General features: G+C 39.6%; 1 protein-coding gene across 1 annotated transcript; it reads right to left on the bottom strand.

Annotated features, from left to right (window-relative positions):
* Positions 1-8153: 8153 nt before the first annotated feature.
* Positions 8154-18275, bottom strand: LOC129723852 (mucin-2-like). The gene is made up of 2 exons (XM_055678312.1): positions 9794-18275; positions 8154-9730 (listed from the first exon to the last, which is right to left on the bottom strand). The coding sequence occupies exons 1-2, from the start codon at positions 9794-9796 to the stop codon at positions 8243-8245; spliced, it is 1491 nt and encodes a 496-aa protein (XP_055534287.1). The 5' UTR covers positions 9797-18275; the 3' UTR covers positions 8154-8242.
* Between the last annotated feature and the right edge of the window lie 70 nt (positions 18276-18345).

The raw sequence follows: 18345 nt of genomic DNA on the forward strand, positions 1-18345 counted from the left end.
CACAGGAAATCGACGAGCCCCAGTCATTTAAAGAGGCAATAGGCTGCGGCAATGGACAGTCGTGGCAGAAAGCGATGGTAGAAGAGTTCGAGTCCTTGAAGAGCAACAAAACCTGGGAGCTAACTAAACTTCCTCCAGGACGAAAGGCGCTGAAATGCAAATGGGTTTACAAGTTAAAGACAAATGCCGACGGATCGGTGCAGCGCTATAAAGCTCGGCTTGTAATTAAGGGTTTCTCTCAGATAAAGGGTGTCGACTACAATGAGACGTATTCTCCAGTCGTCAGATATGCTAGTATTCGCTATCTGCTGGCCCTAGCTGCACAAATGAACCTTAGCATCTACCGAATGGATGCAGTGACGGCTTTTCTTCAGGGCAACTTGAGAGAGGAGGAAATTTATATGGAACAACCCGAAGGTTTTGTGGACAAAAAGGATTCCAAAAAGGTTTGTCGTTTACGAAAGGCGCTTCACGGTCTAAAGCAGGCCAGTCGGGTCTGGAATGCCAAGCTTGATGCGAAATTGCAGCGAATAGGCTTGAAACGCTCGAGTTTCGATCCGTGCGTGTACTACAAAGTTGGTGATGATGGCATTATTATTGTTGCTGTTTACGTTGACGATTTTCTGGTGTTCTCCAACCAGCCGAGATGGGTAGAATTCGTGAAAAGACAATTGATGGCGAAGTTTCACATGAAGGGTCTCGGGGAAGCGAAACAAATTTTGGGCATGCGGATCACACGTGCTGAAGATGCAGTAATGCTGGATCAACAGCGTTACATTGATGAACTACTCAAGCGTTTGAAAATGATTGACTACAACCCAGTGGAGACGCCCGTGGACGGCAATCAACGATTGTCGAAGGAAATGAGCCCGAAGGACGAATGTGAGAAGCAGCGTATGGCATTGGTTCCGTTCCGTGAATTAGTGGGTGGTCTGCAGTTCCTGGCACAGTGCACTCGGCCCGACATCGCTTATGCTGTGAACTCCTCGAGTAGCTTTAGCAGTAATCCGGGGGAAGCGCACTGGACGGCAGCAAAGAGAATCTTGCGTTATCTGAAAGGAACGAAGCTGATGAAACTGGTTTACGTGAAGCAAAATGACAGAGAATTCGAAGGGTTCAGCGATGCGGATTGGGGCAACGACCCTGAATCAAGACGATCGATCACTGGTTATGTATTCCAGTTCGCTGGTGGATCGGTGTCGTGGAGCTGTCGCGAACAACCAACCGTTGCGCTCTCTACGACTGAAGCAGAATATATGGCCATGTCTGCTGCAGCACAAGAAGCGTTGTGGTGGCGAGGATTCCGGAGCGAAATATCCGGAGTTCATCAACCAGTTCGAATAAACTGCGACAATCGCAGTGCAATATGCCTAGCTGAAAAGGAAATTGGGTATTCACCCCGCAGCAAACACATCGACTTGCGACACCATTTTGTAAGGGAACAGGTCGAGTTAAAAACTATTAAGCTGCTGCACGTACAATCGAAGCAACAGAAGGCTGATGTTCTGACAAAACCGATGACTGGACACAAGTTTCTGGATACCATGAAAGCTTTAGGAGTTACTAAAATTCATACTTAAGGGGGAATGTTAGTAGTAAGCTATGAATTTGATTTTTTAATAAGCCTCACTTCACTCTAATAGTTGCTACAAACTAGACGTGTTTCTATCAAATCGGCTGATCAACTTCCTGGTGCCAGCGTGAGATTCTGAGTCTGTCAACAGAGTCAGAACTGTCAACAGAGCCAGAAGCAGGAGTTCCCTGTACCGGTCATGTGTAATGACAAGGACGGCAACCTGCTTACTGATAAACCAACGGATGCAACCAGGTGGAAGGAGCATCATCAGGCGCTATTGAACGGTGAGGAGCCGGATGAGCAGAGCAGGAACAGGATGACGATTATGAGTGACGAACAAGCTGTGGAACCAGCAACACAGAAGGAGGTGAAAATGGCGATTAGTGAGTAGAAATACGGCAAGGCCGCTGAGAAGGACGGTATCCCGGCCGAATTTCTAAAAGAAATCATCCATTAATGATGTCACGCGCTTAGGGGGAGGAAGGGGTTTAGATTTTTGTGACATTTTGTGACATATGGGGGTGAGGGGGTTAGCTTGAGTGTGACATTACATTTCAACTCAAAAAAAAAAAAAAAAAGAAAAAGGCATAGCCATACCACAGAGTTCAACTCAGAACTATTTATGATGATCGCATCATTCATTCATATTGTCGCTGCAGCACTACTCTGCAATTCGCTGGTGAGTCCAGTGACGCAAAGATTTCTAACGACGTCATTTTGTATGATTATTTTTTGTATGATTATTTCTCGCACAGTACAATGCAGTTTTAATTAGAGATCCTCAGAGGGAGAGATAAGCGATGAAAAAAACCGCTGATTTGGCAACTAGGTTTCACATATTAGAGGTGCCAGATCTCTTCTCAATGCGCAATGTTCACTAACTTTTTCATTCGGCTCGTATAACTGATGGTGACGGTGGAAGTCCTGGAGAATAATAAAGTGCATCACAAAAACCGTGAAGGTGGTAAATTTTATGTTAATGTTTAATTTTATATACCTTCATCATTATTCTGTAGACTATACAAAGGGTTTGTGAACCACCAGTTAAAAATCACTGTGATGAAGCAACTTTGGAGCATTCTCAATTCATTGTTTAAAAGTAGAACATGAAAAACGTGTAAAAATAAATATATTCTTTATTGACCTTTATTGCAATACCTTTCAATGTGTTACCTTTCTTGTTCGTTTGGCTCGAATTTTGACATGTTCGTTTGGCTCACAACTCTCTCTTCGCATATCTCTCCCTCTGAGTATTGCTAGTTTTAATGTTCTTTGATTAAATTGACATAGTTTTGCGACTAGAAAACAATCAAAACTATTAGAAAATATTACAGTCGCATATTTCGGGACATTTTATGTTGAATCAAAGACTACATTATATTAAAATACTACGAAATTTGCTGGGAAATCCTTGTCAGGCGAGCGACCCGTCTCTTCCGGTTCTTCTCTGCATGCACAATAGTTTTACGATCACTTTTTTGCTGAACGTTCGCTTGAGATAAAATGAAATAATTTTTTTCAAAGTTTAGAAAACATAATGTTCATTAGTTCTATTTTGTCGTGCATGTTTGTTTATGAATGACAGCGCAATTCAATGCATTTTTAGTAAATTGTGATTGATTGGTTATTGTACAATGTGGAGAAAATTTGGATTGCGAATTGTTTTAGGAAGAGGAACTAAACATGGACCATCCATTTAGGAATCAGCAATGATATTGCAGTTAGTTATGCGACTCCATCAACAAAATGCTGGGACCAAGGATTTAGCGCCTTTTCTAGTTAATTTTTATAATCTTCTTTTTCTTTCAGTTTTTATTTTAGTAAAATCGTTCCAAATTAGGAAAAATAAATTTTTACAAATTTCTTAATTTTTAATCAATTATAACCAAGCAAGGGTGGGGGATATAAAAACGTGACGTTACTGAGGGGTGGGGGTCAAAAAAGTTGTGACAGTTTGCGACAAGGGGGAGGGGGGGAGTTAATTTTTGCTAAATTTTGCGTGACATCATTAATGGATGGTCCCAAAGCAGGAAGCGAGCGGCTGTACTATGCGATCCACCAGATAATACTAAGGAAGGATCTGGGTGGATGAACAAATACCGAACGACTGGTTGGAAGGCCTTATATGCCCTATCTATGAAAAGGGTCGTCGACTGGATTGTTGCAAATATCGAGGCATTACGTTGTTAAACTCCGCATATAAAGTGATCTCCCGTAGCCTGTTCAGATTGAGACCGTTAACGGAATCCTTTGTTGGCAAATACCAGGCTGGTTTTCGACAGGGGCGTTCCACGACGGATCAAATCTTTACCCTGCGACAGATCCTCAATAAGTTCCGGGAGTATAACCTGCAGACGCACAATCTGTTTGTGGATTTCAAGGCGGCATACGACTCAGTGAAAAAAAAAGCTGTAGCAGATCATGCTGGAACACGGTTTTCAGACGAAACTAATTAAGCTGAGTCGTATGACGCTGAAGGGATCGAAATCACGCGTGCGGATAGCTGGCGAGACACCAGCCGCGTTCGTAACGTTGGATGGACTGAAGTAGGGAGATGCGCTCTCTATAACTTACTGTTCAACATCGCCCTTGAAGTTGAAGGTGCAGTACGAAGAGCAAACGTGCAAAGAAACGATCATCGGTATCGACCGTAGGTCCATGGAGGTCTCCGCCTCTTTTAAGAAGGAAGCAGCGAGATTGGGACTTGTCAATACATCTGCCAAAACGAAGTACATGGTAGCTGACAGGGAGCGTGGGAGTTTCCGTGGTGTTGGTGCTGAGATCGAGATAGATGGAAAACGATTTGAAGTGGTTGACGAATTCGTTTATCTTGGTACGCTTGTAACATGACATGTGACAGCGGTATGAGCCGTGAAGTGAAACGATGAGTTGTAGCTGCGAACGGGGCCTTCTACGGACTTCGTAACCAGCTAAGGTCCCGTAGTTTGCAAACTCGCACAAAACTCGCCCTGTATAGGACGATGATACTCCTGGTGGCCCTTTACGGACATGAAGCATGGACGCTGAAGGAAGCCGATCGACGAGTGCTCAGATTTTTTGAGCGTAAAGTTCTGCGATCGAGACTTGGCGGTAAACTGGAAGATGGAGTGTGGCGCAGACGCATGAATCACGAGTTGTACCAGGTATACAAACATGCTGATATAGTGAAGGTAATACAGCGGGGCAGGTTTCAGTGGACTGGAAATGTAGCCAGAATGCCTGACGAGAGAGCCGCCAAAACTATCTTCAGTTGAGAACCAGGAAGAGGCCGTCGACTCCGTGGTAGGCCTCGCACGTAATGGATGTGCGCGGTGGCAGAAGATGCACGATCTGCTGGTGTACGAGAAGACTGGAGAACGGCTGCCCAAGACAGAAGAAGCTGGACATCTCTTATTCGTTCGGCCCTACACACCAAATTTTCATTGCTGGAAATCAGCAAAATTTTGCTGATTTTTGGTGTGCTGTGTTTCCAGCAATCTGTTCAGCAAAATGAAATTTGCTGATCATTCAGTAATGCTCAATTGCCTAAAAATGACAGATCGTTTGCTGCATGTTCAGTAAAACAAAATACAAATTGCTGATTGTCAGCTATGACAATTTGCTGTACATTCAGCAAAGCATAAGTCAATTTACTGGTTAACCAGTTAGTTCAAGGGAACCATGTTTCCCTCAGGCACCAGCTTCCATCCGCCCATCGGATCATAGCCAAATTACTGTTGAACTAGAGATGTATGATTATCATTTCAACCTTTAAGTTCATCTAGCCCAACAGTGACTTAGCTATGGTCCCATATCCGCTATCAGGAGCTTAGAGATGATCCCGTACCAGCTGCACAGCGATTTGGCGCGTTTTACTAATGTCAGCTTGACGTAAAATATTTGACATATCAATTCTTTCGCTGGATTCCAGCAAACATTCATTTACTGTGTTCTGTTCAGCAAATAGATTTGCTGTATTTTTGCGAATCACTGAATCGATTACTGGTTTTCAGTAAATTTATCAATGAAATACTGGTTTACAGTAAAAATAAAATTACTGAATAAAATTCAGTAAACTGTAGAACTGAATTACAGTAAACTTTTGAAAAAAATGCTGTGATTCAGTAAACAAGTGATTTGCTGATACACTTTCAGCAATGTACTTTGCTGAACCATAGAGAGAATTTTTGGTGTGTAGACCGGTGAAAGGTCCGTTAGCAAACAAAGTAAAAGTAAGTAAGTATTCAACCAATATTCGCGGTGAATATTACAATATTCACCGCGAATATTGACTGAATATTGCACTGAATATGCGCTTTCACACTTTAGGTTTAGGAGTTAGAGCATTGCACTACTCGACAAACTTGTAGTACTACTTAGGGACTACAAGTTTGTCATACATTGTTTCTTAAAATTGTACTTGTGGAGCGAGCTATCGGCACGCGGTGAAAAAGTACCCAAAATTGAATATGCAACCCTGCATGCCGCGATGCCAGATTGGAAGACATGTCTTCAAATCGGAGACATTTACCCTGCGGTGAAAACATCCTTGTTCGTAAAGGCAAATGGAAGACATTGACTCGGGTTGGAAGACATGTGAAGACATTTGGAAAAATATCCTGGCATCCAGTCAGAGCTGATTGCCAGTTAGTAAAAATTTAAAAACATGGGAGTTGACTTGACATGGGCGTGTCGCAAAACAAAAAATCGCAAACTAGAAAATGAAACATTTTCGATTGCTGCACCGCTCGAGGTTGAAGAATGAACAGATAGAAAAGCAAGAACTCAATTTACACTTTTGTGTGTAGTTCATATAAGGATTTTGGCAAGTGATAGAAAAATATATTTATTTCTTCAATTATGATTTGGAGCATTTGAAAAAAAAATTGTTTTTTTTCATAATAGTGACAATGACAAGTTTGTTTGGTTTAGCATCATTTTGGATTGCCATTTACCATTGGAATAAGAAGATTCTAGCTCTTGTTGCTCTCCGCACACCCTGCACATTAGGGTGGTCCAAAAAATAAATGTGAGCTCCCATGCACTTTTCGTGTTCCTTATGGGTCCCATAACAACTGTGTAACTTTCCAGATCGATCGGTAAAACGCCCGATTTGCGCCCGATTTTTAAAGTTTCCATACGATTTTATATGGGAAAATCCACTTTTTTAATACTTATTCTCTAGAGATGTCCAGTTGGCTGTTAAAAATATAGCAATACATGATATTAGTAGGAAATTTTCCTGGGAAAAACTCTTCTGAAGACCGTAAGGCTCTACGATGCTTGTAGAAACAGCTATTCACCCCAAACTGATTGAATGTCTGACGGACGGCTCACCATTGAAATTTTCCAGCAACACTGCTACAGCATACTGCTATTGAAAACTTGCTTAAGTATGAGAAAGAATTTCGCGTGGAAATAATTTTCAAAGTGTGATTTATGCTCATAGTATCTTCGGGGAAGCCTCCAAGATAAATTTAAGCGATATCATTTCTCATCACATGGTTGAATTTGCAACAGCAGCATGCTGCAGCAGTATTGCTAGTAAAATTCAATGGTGAGCCGTTCGTCAGATATTCATTCAGTCTGGGATGAATATCTTTTTTCACAAGCAAGGTAGCGCCTTGCGGTCTTCAGAAGAGTTTTTCCCAGGAAAATTTCCTATAAGTATCATGTATTGATATATTTTTAACAGCCAACTGGACATCTCTATAGAAAAAGCTTTGAAAAAGTGGTTTTTCTTATATAAAATTGTATGGAAGCTTTCAAAATCGGGCGTTTCACCGATCGATCTGAAAAGTTACACAGTTGTTATAGGACCCATAAGGAACACGAAAAGTGCATGAGAGGGAAAAAATAACACCATCGTTTTTTTCCCATATAACCGTGTCCCAGTCTACTGCACATGTAATGCAAAATGCAAGCAAACAAAACACAATAATGAACACTCTCAGATGAACACTACCGCTGAAGGCAAACGCGACGCGACAAAAAGCATAACATGTTCGATATCGGAAAATATTTTTTGATGCCAAATGTCTTAAGCAGGTATTAGACGAAGCAAATATTTGCTATTTTTGGTACGATTTTTATTTGCACAAAATTGAATCTGTATTAAAAAATAGCAAATATTTGCTTCGTCTAATACCTGCTTTAGAAATGCATGAATCGTTGAAATCTGGTGCTGCTTTTTATTGATTTGAAGTCGACTTTCTGGTAGTCATTAGGAAGACTCTTCCAAGAAGTCGATTTTTTAAATTTTTTTCTGAAGTATAAAAAAAGTAATTTTCGATTTCGACAATTTCATGGACTTATTAAAAAGCAGAAGACACAATATGTCGACTCCATTAACTAAACAGCGCATGGAATTATTTTCTTCCTTTAGCTCCGGATGTAAGCTGGTGGACCTAAGCAACGCCCATTGTATGAATCGACGAATAACGTTTTCCTTGTTGCTGCGATTCTCACGACTCACCTTGCGAATAGTTTTCTCATGTGTTATGTCTGTTGCCTATTATGTATGCTAGGTCAATCACATTCAGTCGATAATCTTCAAACTTTAAACTTAAATTTATCTGACGAAAAAAAGAACTTCCAACACAATGGTAATAAATTATATTATTGTACATATCATCATCTTTCATGATTTATTATCATCGAAAGAAACATTTCACAGTCACTGAATAATCAATACGCTGGTTCGTACTGTTCTGCGGGAACCGCTGGCCTGTTCGGTTGGTTCCAGCTTGCTCCAATCTGATTGAAGTCAACGAAGTTATTGGGACCTTCTGCGGTCGGTACGTTGAGTCCTGCCGGATACGGAGCGGACAGATCGGTTTCTGCCGGTACGACAGGCTGAACTCCTACGTTTTGTTGTGCTGTTGGGTCTTCCACTCTGGCTGATGGCGAAGATGGCATATCGATTACTGTTTGCCACCTAAGATTTCCTTCGTTCGCAGGACCAGATGTTGACAGATTGGGGTCTTCTCCAGCAGGCACGTTAGGTCCGGCTGGATACGAACCGGACTGATCGGTTTCTGTCGGTCCGGCGGGTTGACCTGTTTGCCACCAAAGATTTCCCCCGTTCGTAGGATCAGATGTTGAAAGACTGGGGTCTTCTGACGCTGGCCCATTAGGTCCGGCTGGATACGAACCGGAAAGACCGGTTCCTGTAGGCCCGGCGGGTTGAACGGCTCCATTTTGTTGACCTGTTTGCCACCAAAGATTTCCTTGGTTCGCAGGATCATATGTTGAATGACTGGGGTCTTCCGACGCTGGCACGTTAGGTCCAGCTGGATACGAACCAGACTGATCGGTTTCTGTCGGTCCGGCGGGTTGAGCTGTTTGCCGCCATAGATTCCCCTGGTTCGCTGGATCAGATGTTGAAAGGCTGGGGTCTTCTACGGCAGGCCGGTTAGGACCGACTGGATATGAACTGGGAAGACCGGTTCCCGTCGAACCGGCGGGTTGAACAACTACATCTTGTTGAGCTGTAGGGTCTTGCACTCCGGTTGATGGCGAAGATGGCGTATCGATTACTGTTTGCCACCAAAGATTTTCCTGGTTTGCAGGATCAGTGTTCGGTTGGACGGCAGGATATACAACTAGCGAGCTGGTTGGGTTTTGACCATAGGTGTTTTTCAAATTGTACAGATTGTCTTGTAGCACCGTCAAGGGACAATCCTCGGGATTGTGGGGCGGTTCCTGGGTAGGTTCAACATACGCCGTTTGTGGTTCAGTAACAGCCGGTTGGGGTGGTCCGTACACAGCATGAGGTGGGCCATAGGTTGGCGGAGGTTCGTAGACAGTTGTTAACGGCGGTGGTACCGGGGTGGTCGTCACAGGTGGAAGGGGGGTAGTTGTTGGTGGTGGTGGCGGCGGAGGAGGAAGAGTTGTAGTCGGTGGCGGAGGAGGAAGTGTTGTCGAAGGCTGGCCATAATGACTTGGGGGTACGTTTGCTGGCGGATATGGTCTCAATGGTGGTGGGGGTGCAACGTGAAACTTAAATACAACCGGAACGGCACTTTCCAAGGGTTTTGCTTTAAGCGCGTGTGCTTTGACTGCGTGTGCTTTAAGTGCGTGTGCTTTCAACGCCAAACCTGTGCTCAGTAGATGAAGCAAAGCTCCGTCTGTTAGAGAGAAAATGGCCACGACTACGAACAACACAAACGGTTTCTGAAATGTATATTGAAAATGGAATTATTAAGCTGTTGAAACGATATTAACGTTAGTTCTTACCATTGCGGTGATCTTCAGTCGAGCGACATAGGACGAATGTGATAAGAACTCGCTTAGAACCTTAAATATATTCGGCTTTGACCCCACAGGGCATGCCGCGGTTTATTCCATTCTTATTAGAACAGGATTTTCGAAGTCAATTAAAGAAGAGACACGTGAAACTTGTTTTTTTTTGTTGTAATTTGTCGGACATGGCGCTCTGTTTTGTGTTGTAAAGTATTTGAATCATCTTTCTGCGTCTATGTACATTCATTGTCTAGTGGTTCTTCTACATTGCGACTTACATATTAGTGTTATAAATAGCGCTTAGCTTAGCATGGGTCTCTTTTGAAAAACCGAATTCGAACGAATTCTCATCAGAATTCTCTGTAACGGAGATCCATTTGGGCGTTTAGTACGGATGAACAGTGCAAATTGGTGCAAATCAAATGGACATCTATTAGCAGAGAATTGTTGAACTCTTGGTAGAATCGTTTTCGTCAAAAAAGATTCATTCCTATACATATGGCAATTAGTTTGTGTCATGTATAGACCGTCGTTCGTCAGTTTTTTTTGTTACATATGAATTGTTTAGCAGGCGAGTTGGAGATAGTTTTAGTACGTTTTTGCTTACCTCCCGGAACTTGTGGCATACACACTGGGACTGGAAAAGGCTTAAAAATATGGCATTTTTGAGAAGCGGCAGCATTATTCTAAACTAGTTCGAACTTGTACATAGCTGAGGGTGGTAGAGCTGTCGAAGTGCTTTAAACTGATCGAACAACCTTTATATGCAACTATGTGAATTGCAGCCGGAATTATTCGGAAGGCAACCGACGGCAACATTAAAAAAACTCCACGTAGAAAATGTTTGTAAAACCGCTGAGTGTAAAATTAAAGTACTGTAAAACTCTTCTTTCAATCATCCAATTGCGACATAAATTAAGTTATTTTGAAGCATAATTGACCAATCAACAAGAGATTGAAAAAAAAGAAATTTTAAACTAACAATAACAAACCTTAGAAAATATTAATTCGAGTGAGACAGAAATAAATTGAATCTGACTTGTGTCGATTGGATCAAAAAATTATTATAGATGAGATGAGAGAATTAAAATAATGCGATTGGACTAGGAATCAATGTAGATGTCACTATGCAAGTTTTAAAAACTTTTTTTTACACAGAAGAAATATATTAACCATTATTTACTACCTAAGGTAGATAATTTGTGTCGCAGTTCTCCTTGTAAAAAATTGGGAGTCTGAGTTTACCTCAATTTTTATCTCAATTTACATTTCCTCATATTACTGCTGAGCTATATTTTAAGTTTGGATCGGTTCTTCTCGACATGTTGCTCAATTTTCAATACATTTGCAAAATGTTATTATGAGCTGGAGCTGTAAAAAGCAGTAAAAATAAGAAATAAGAAAAATGATTCAAACGAATTTTTTGGCACTCTTATAGTATGATCAAAATTAAATTTTGGTCAGTGTGTGGACTTTGAGCAGTGTGCCTAAGCTACACTGCACGTTTGGTGAAGCATACAATCATGGTTTATCTGATATTTTTAATGAAAAAAAAAAAAAACAAAACTCGATCAAAATTTGTGCGAATTGGAAGATTGAGACTCAAGCTTTTGCATAAAGTTAACATACGCACTTAAAACTGGTTCTCGAGCTCGGCAAATTCCAATTTTACTGATATATCAGTGCAAAAAAGTCATTTACCGACAATCATCAAATCATTCCACTTAGATCTCGATTTTGCCGAATTTATAGTGAAACATAATTTGTCCGGAGAACAGTAAAAACATTTCTGAAATCTTGGTGTAAATTGCCGAGCCTCGGCAACACTGTTGTTAACAGTGTAAACGTGCCTGCCGCCATTTGTTTTCTATTTTGAGCAAACAAGCAACATAGTTTGTTTCTAAATCGTACGAAATTTAAGATCAGAACGAAAAGAACTTTTTGAAGACTGATCCTCTTCATGATGTGTTTCGATGGGTTTATTAAGTTAAATATTTGTTGTTGAAATATCGAATTTACTTGTCTGTCAGAAGTGAAGCTATTACTGTTCTCCGAATAAACGAATTTCTTTGAATTTCAATTTAGAAGAAACACACTGCAATTATGGCAAATTATTAGCTGATAGTGACGAGAATTTGCTGAAAAACCAGTTCCTCATTATGCCGAAGTGTCCAACCGGTCGTTAAATTGTTTTACTGACTAAGTTCTATCATAGACTAAAGAAACATAGATATCCGAGTTGGACTTCGCTGTATATAATCTAAATGAAACACTATAAAACTTTCTACCTGTAGGTCGTTGGGTGAACTAAAGCATATCCACTCGGAAAAATATCATGGTACTTCTTATTATTTCAGTGGAGAGATTAGCCCAGATTAGCACACCCAGAAAAATATCATGGTACTTTTAATCATCTTAGGGGTTACTTCAACCAAAATTTTTACGGTGATTCCCCCCAATCGGTAATACAATAATCCGATCCGATTTAGCGGTGCAATGAAATTCTTTTGATTGCATTACCTCGTGAGTGTCACGATAACGTATCGCAAACCGAAAACTCAGAGAGAAAAAACTGCAAGCAACAACAACTAAATGACGGCAAAAACCAGGGATAACAGATTTACAGATTCGTCTGTAAAATGCGGATTTTTTCCGATTTGTGAATATTTGTTGTTATTTCGAAATTTTTTTTTTATTTTCTTTGTATTCGTGCTAATTTTCGCATTTTGTGCATAAGCTTTTGCCCGTTTAATCACATTTTTTTTACATCGGCCAACATACAATGATAAATTAAATTTCGTTCGAAATTAAAGACCGATGAACAAAAGTACGTATGTCATTTTATGACGAAAGCAAGCTACATTTTGGAAAAAGATGAACAGGGGTGGCTCAGCAAGATGGGTCATAAATGTTCAAGTGATCGCAAACGCCTCTCACTTCTCGCTTCTTATAATAATCGTCTCGTGGTCAGTGTTCAGCGAATTTTCTGAACTGCAAAATAAAAATGATACAACAGCAATTTTATTATCACTCTTTTCAAACTGATATTGACCGTGATAATTCTCAGTGAAATCAAAATTATTTGATCTGAGCTAAACCATTAGGGGAGGACTTTGATATAAAAATGTGAATTTTGAGAGTGATGAGAATAGAGGCAGGTTATGAGACAGGGAGTAACCTAAATTAATTACTATTATGTTACAAAACGGCATTAGATAAACAGTAGTTTGGCGCACTCACATCACTCATTCTCAATAACCTGCTTTGAAGCAGAGAAATGAAGGCAAGAGAACATTGAAGACGGAGAATAGGAGTGAACAAATTATGAGATGAAGTGTTCTACTGCTATCATTAACGATACCGCATACCGTGCAATGCACGTGCTTTTCAAATTATTCGTTGCGTAGTTTAATCAACAATCTTTTCAAAAACAACATTCAAAACAACTTGAAATTTTTGTTTTCTCCAAAAAAGTTAAGCCAAAATTTTGCATAGAGACAAGTCTCTTCGAAAAAAGACTCAGAGCTAAATTGAATTAGTAGGTCGAGCTCAAATGCTCTGAGGGGGAGGGTTGAAACCTTGAAGCCCCCCCCCCTCTTCTTGGCTACGTCACTGCATTGCATAAAGCCGATAAAGTAGATAAGCATCTACATCTTCTACCGCATGAATATCACTGAAGTAACACAGCATGTGCGAAATTACAGTAACCCTGCCAATCAGCATTATCACTGTCCCTTGAGCTGACAATTATTTTCATTTTCAGCACGTTTATGTTAACCCTCTAGTTCCCAAGTTAATTTCTAGACGGGCTTTGGTAAAATCACTATGAATTATTATAAACACTTTTTAAGTATTTAATGAAGCTTTTCAGAACTTCGACTGAAGCCCGCCAAATGGCGGCATTGGGCCCTAGAGGGTTCAAACTGATATTCGCGGTTTTCAGTAGCAAGTATTTTTGTAGAACAGCATTGAATTCGAATAGAAAATACTGAATTTCACTGTTTTACTAAGTCCACAGTTTCAACAGATTTACGGGAGGGTGTTTTTCACCGCAATAATATCGAATCAGCAAATATAGTTTGTTGCTGCCATATAATTTTTTTTAAAGAAAACTAAAAATTATTGTAACCGCGTTATTTTAAAAATCAGTGTAAATACGCATCGTTATTTCGAAAATTGTCGTAAAACACCTTATTGTAACATGTAGCTGTCTTATACAGTAAAATAATGTTTTACACCAAAAAAAAACTAGGCAAAAACGAAACCTGCAAAAACGCATCTTTTAAAATATCATCGTAAAAAATGAGTAATTAAAAAAAAAACGCCGACCGTTGTAAAACCACAGCGTTATTTAAGAAATCGCCGTAGAAAGATTCATTGGTAATTGTTTACAAAAACACCCTAAACATTGAAAAGTTCAGAGCAAAAATATTTCATACCTAGGAGCAAGACACTATTGGTATAATGTGAAAGTTTTCCAATACAGGTCGGACTCGATTATCCGGAACATCGAAAATTTTTTCATTCCAGATAATCGAGTTTTTCGGATAATCAAATCACACAAAAACTACTGAAATTTTGCGATTAACGAACATAAAATAAATATTTCTTTTCTTTATTTTACTTGTATGATGCAGTGGCGTAACCAAATGTTATTTCTGAGGCGAAAAGGGGTAAAATCTTGAGAAGCAAAATAAATAAATTGGACATTGATTATTTTCATTTAATTCAAACATGTCCCAAACATGCCGGAAGTGACTTAAATGGTAACAAATATGCCAGAAGGGATGGTAAAGGCAAAATTACGAAATAAAAATTGAAAACGGACAAAAAAAAAAATCCGGGTAATCGAGTCTAAAATTCCGGATAATCGAGTTTCCGGATAACCGAGTCTCCGGACAATCGAATCCGACCTGTATTAAAGATTACAAAGTTTTTATCGTTGAATTTTTAAGCCCCCCTCTCTCTATATCATAGCTCTATGACGTTTCATCACGTTACATTATCGTTGGATGGATGTCAATGTGACAGATAAACGATAAATATCAAAATATATCAACCAATATCGTGTGATATTATCGAAATATATTTCATGAAAATAAAGTTGTCTAGCCCCTCACTTTTCTGACAGTTAGTGGTAACTTTGTTTACATTTTGAGCTTTTTCTGGTAGAACAATCGTCTGCGGGGTGGACATGCTGCTCGATTTATAATAGTTCTAAGAATCTTAGTGTAATGGCACCTCACGCTCGACATTTAAAGGGCATTTCGTCACAATTGGAATGATCTGCTATCTAGCTTTTTACGCGCCATAATGGCGGACGCTATAATAAAAAATTCGTAACATGTTACCCACCCTTTTGACAACCCGGACGAACACATACGATTCGCATAGATTCTCTAGGATTCCTCACATTGGATTCGTGAGTGTCCTTGAAAAGGATTCCTGAAAAAAGATCCTCAGGATTCTTGAATAAGAATTGTGAGTGGGAATCCACCGGATCGTGTTTGCGATTCCTTTCACGATTCCGTCACCGTGTTAATCGGTATCCTAGGGATTCTTACTCAGGATTCTCTGCGTGTTAGTAAGGGAACTCTGCCTATGTCAGTTTGACTCGTCATGTATTTCGCAAGGAAAACAATAAATCTGGAAACATAAGTGTTGCCAAAACTCCAGAAATCATGAAACTGACGTAGGCTGAGAGGTTTGCAAATTACGTACACACATTATAGCACCCACCATTGTGGTGCGTAAAAAACTGGATAGTTGCGTACCGAACTGCATCGCCTGGAGGTAAACAAAGTTACCAATAGCTGTCAAACTCAGTTGCGATGTTTTATTGTGGCATCATATACTTTTAGTAGGGTGTTTCTCATAAGTCCTTTTACAACTGTGTAAATTCCCAGATCGATTCGTGTAATAGCATTTTCGTGCCCAATTTTTTAGGTTTTCATACGATTTTATATCCAGCTTTCCACGCACCATAATGGCGGGTGCTATAATGCGTGTTTGTAATTTGCGAAACTATCTGCTTACGTCAGTTTAGTGATTTCTGGAGTTTTGGCAACACTTATGTTCCCAAATTTATTGTTTTCCTTGCAAAATACATGAAAAGTCAAACTGATGTAAGCAGAGTTGTCAAAAGGGTAGGTAACATGTTACGACTACAAACGGTGTTTTAAACAGATACGTAAAGAGTGAGGTCGAAAACTCCAAGTGAACCGTCAAATCGAGGCTCCAAGTGTGCAAAGTAAACAAACTCATGCGTGTTACTTTTCGTGCAGAATGTGTGTTGCAATCAGTATAAATTCTGTGAGTGCAATTAGGGTTCCAACATAAAATGTGTTCGTCATGCTCATATTATGAGTGATGCATTGAAAATTAAATAACTATATGAACAAGCATTGAAACTCAGTAATATATCCTTACAATGTTTCGAAATTTCATTACACTTTCTAGTGCGTATATGCAAAGTCATGCGAAAATAATTGTAGTTGCCAGAACTGTTTAAAATAGAATATTAGCAAAGGGTTGCCATTTTTGCTGCTTTTCTCTTTGCGTATCTCTTTATAACACAGTCTCTAGTTACGACTTTTTCATTATAGTGTCCGCCATTATGGCGCGTAAAAAGCTGGATAGCAGATCATTCCAAGTGTGACCAAATGCTCTTTAAATGTTGAGCGTGAGGTGCCATTACACTTTTTGTGTTCTCCAGAGATGTCCAGTTGATTCCTAGAACTATATCGATGCATGATATTTGTATAGGCTGACCAGTTTTTCGCGGGATAAAAACGGGACAAATGGGTTCAAAAAACGGGACACATGATAAAATTGTTCTTTGAAAAATTTTTCCAACCAAAGCATGCAAACAATTATTCATTGCTTCGATGAACCTACCTGATCCTGCACGATGCTTAGCGTTCGATGAAATTTAGCGTAGTAGATCATAGAAGAGTGCAAAAGAGTTTTGATTTTTATTTTCTCGCTTATTTTCCGTCGGTCTAGTTCCGCCTCTGTTGTGGCCAATCACCGACGCCCAGGGAGGCGACTCCACACCCAGGACCCTAACTCACGACCCGTTTATTAACGGACCGGCGCCAACGGCTTTACTTCCTCATGCGATGGAAGGCGTGATCCCAGAGATTTTTCGCCTCAGAAAATCTCCCGGTGTCGGCTAGGATTGAATCTAGACCAGTTTGGTTGGTTGTGAGTGGATCACGCCACCTCACAACCATCGACACCTATGTCGGCGGTGGGATTCGAACCCAGGCGTCGAGCGTGGTTGGCGGAGACGTTACCAACCACACTAGGCCCCCGCTCTTAAGAGTTTTGATTTTTGCAATGAGTTTCTGAAATTTGTCACATGGATGATCGAGATTTTGACTAACAATTATTATGGTCTTAACTTTCTATCGCGACTTTTTCTATCAGTTCACGATAGCAGATATCCTTTTCAGCGGTGCGGTACTGTCAGGAATGCACAACACGTACTCAGTAATATTAGAAAAATCCTGGCTGCTTGGAAACTTATTTTCCATTTAGGAAAATTTCGATGCAAAGCCTTTTTCAATAATTTTTCAAGGAGTCTCCGAAAACGGTACAAAATGGCAAAATGACGGGAGGGTTAAAAATAGTCGAAAAAACGGTACTGTCCCGTTCAAAATGGTACGTCCGGTCAGCCTATATTTGTAGGAAATGGCGCTGCGATGTTTATGGAAAAAGTCATTTAGGGGTAAGCGGGGTAAGACCGCCCCCTTAAGCAATTCTGTTTATAGAAAAAAAAGTTGCGGCTGCAATTTCATTTTTTCTTCGCTAAGAGGTTCTTCTATTCAATACTCACATTTAAAAAATAAGAACTGGAATATTTTTGTTTATTTTCCAGATTTTTTTTAAATTTTTAAAATTCATTGAAAATGTGCAGATTTTTTTCATGCGGGGTAAGCCCGCCCACCATTTTTTGAGGATAAACAATATTTTTAGGGCCGAAACGGTTGATTTTACCGGTATAGTGTCTCTGACAAAGTTGTAGATGGTATTTTTTTTTTCTTTTTAAATGAAATATACACTGTGAAAAATCCGAAAAAAATTTTTTTTTCTAAGTTTTAACTTATTTGGTTTTCTGATTATTCAAGTTCAAATCAATGTTTAGGCAACTTTTTTGGTTTTCAAAATAAATAGATTTTTCAGAATTGGGGTTTTTCAAGATATTGAATTCATAATATACCTATCTTTAAGCTAAAAATTAAAACTCATTAAACCTGTCTGTATGATTTTTTTGAAGACTTACTTTGTATAGAAAAATACTAATAATTATTATTTCTTTTATTTATATTTTCAATTTTCTATGCTCTTTTTTTTGAAGAACAAAATTACCAACGACTCTATACACCAAACAAACCGTCCAAAAAAAAATTCTTCACAAAATTTGAGCTATTATTATTTCTATAACTCCATGATCCAACAACCATCAAATTTTAGGTTTCCTTTTGTAGATTTTACGGGCAAAAAACATGTTTTTTTAAATAAATTTGAAATATATATATATA

The sequence above is a fragment of the Wyeomyia smithii genome, chromosome 2 (genome assembly GCF_029784165.1).
Source record: "Wyeomyia smithii strain HCP4-BCI-WySm-NY-G18 chromosome 2, ASM2978416v1, whole genome shotgun sequence".
In the NCBI taxonomy this organism is placed as follows: Eukaryota; Metazoa; Arthropoda; class Insecta; order Diptera; family Culicidae; genus Wyeomyia; species Wyeomyia smithii.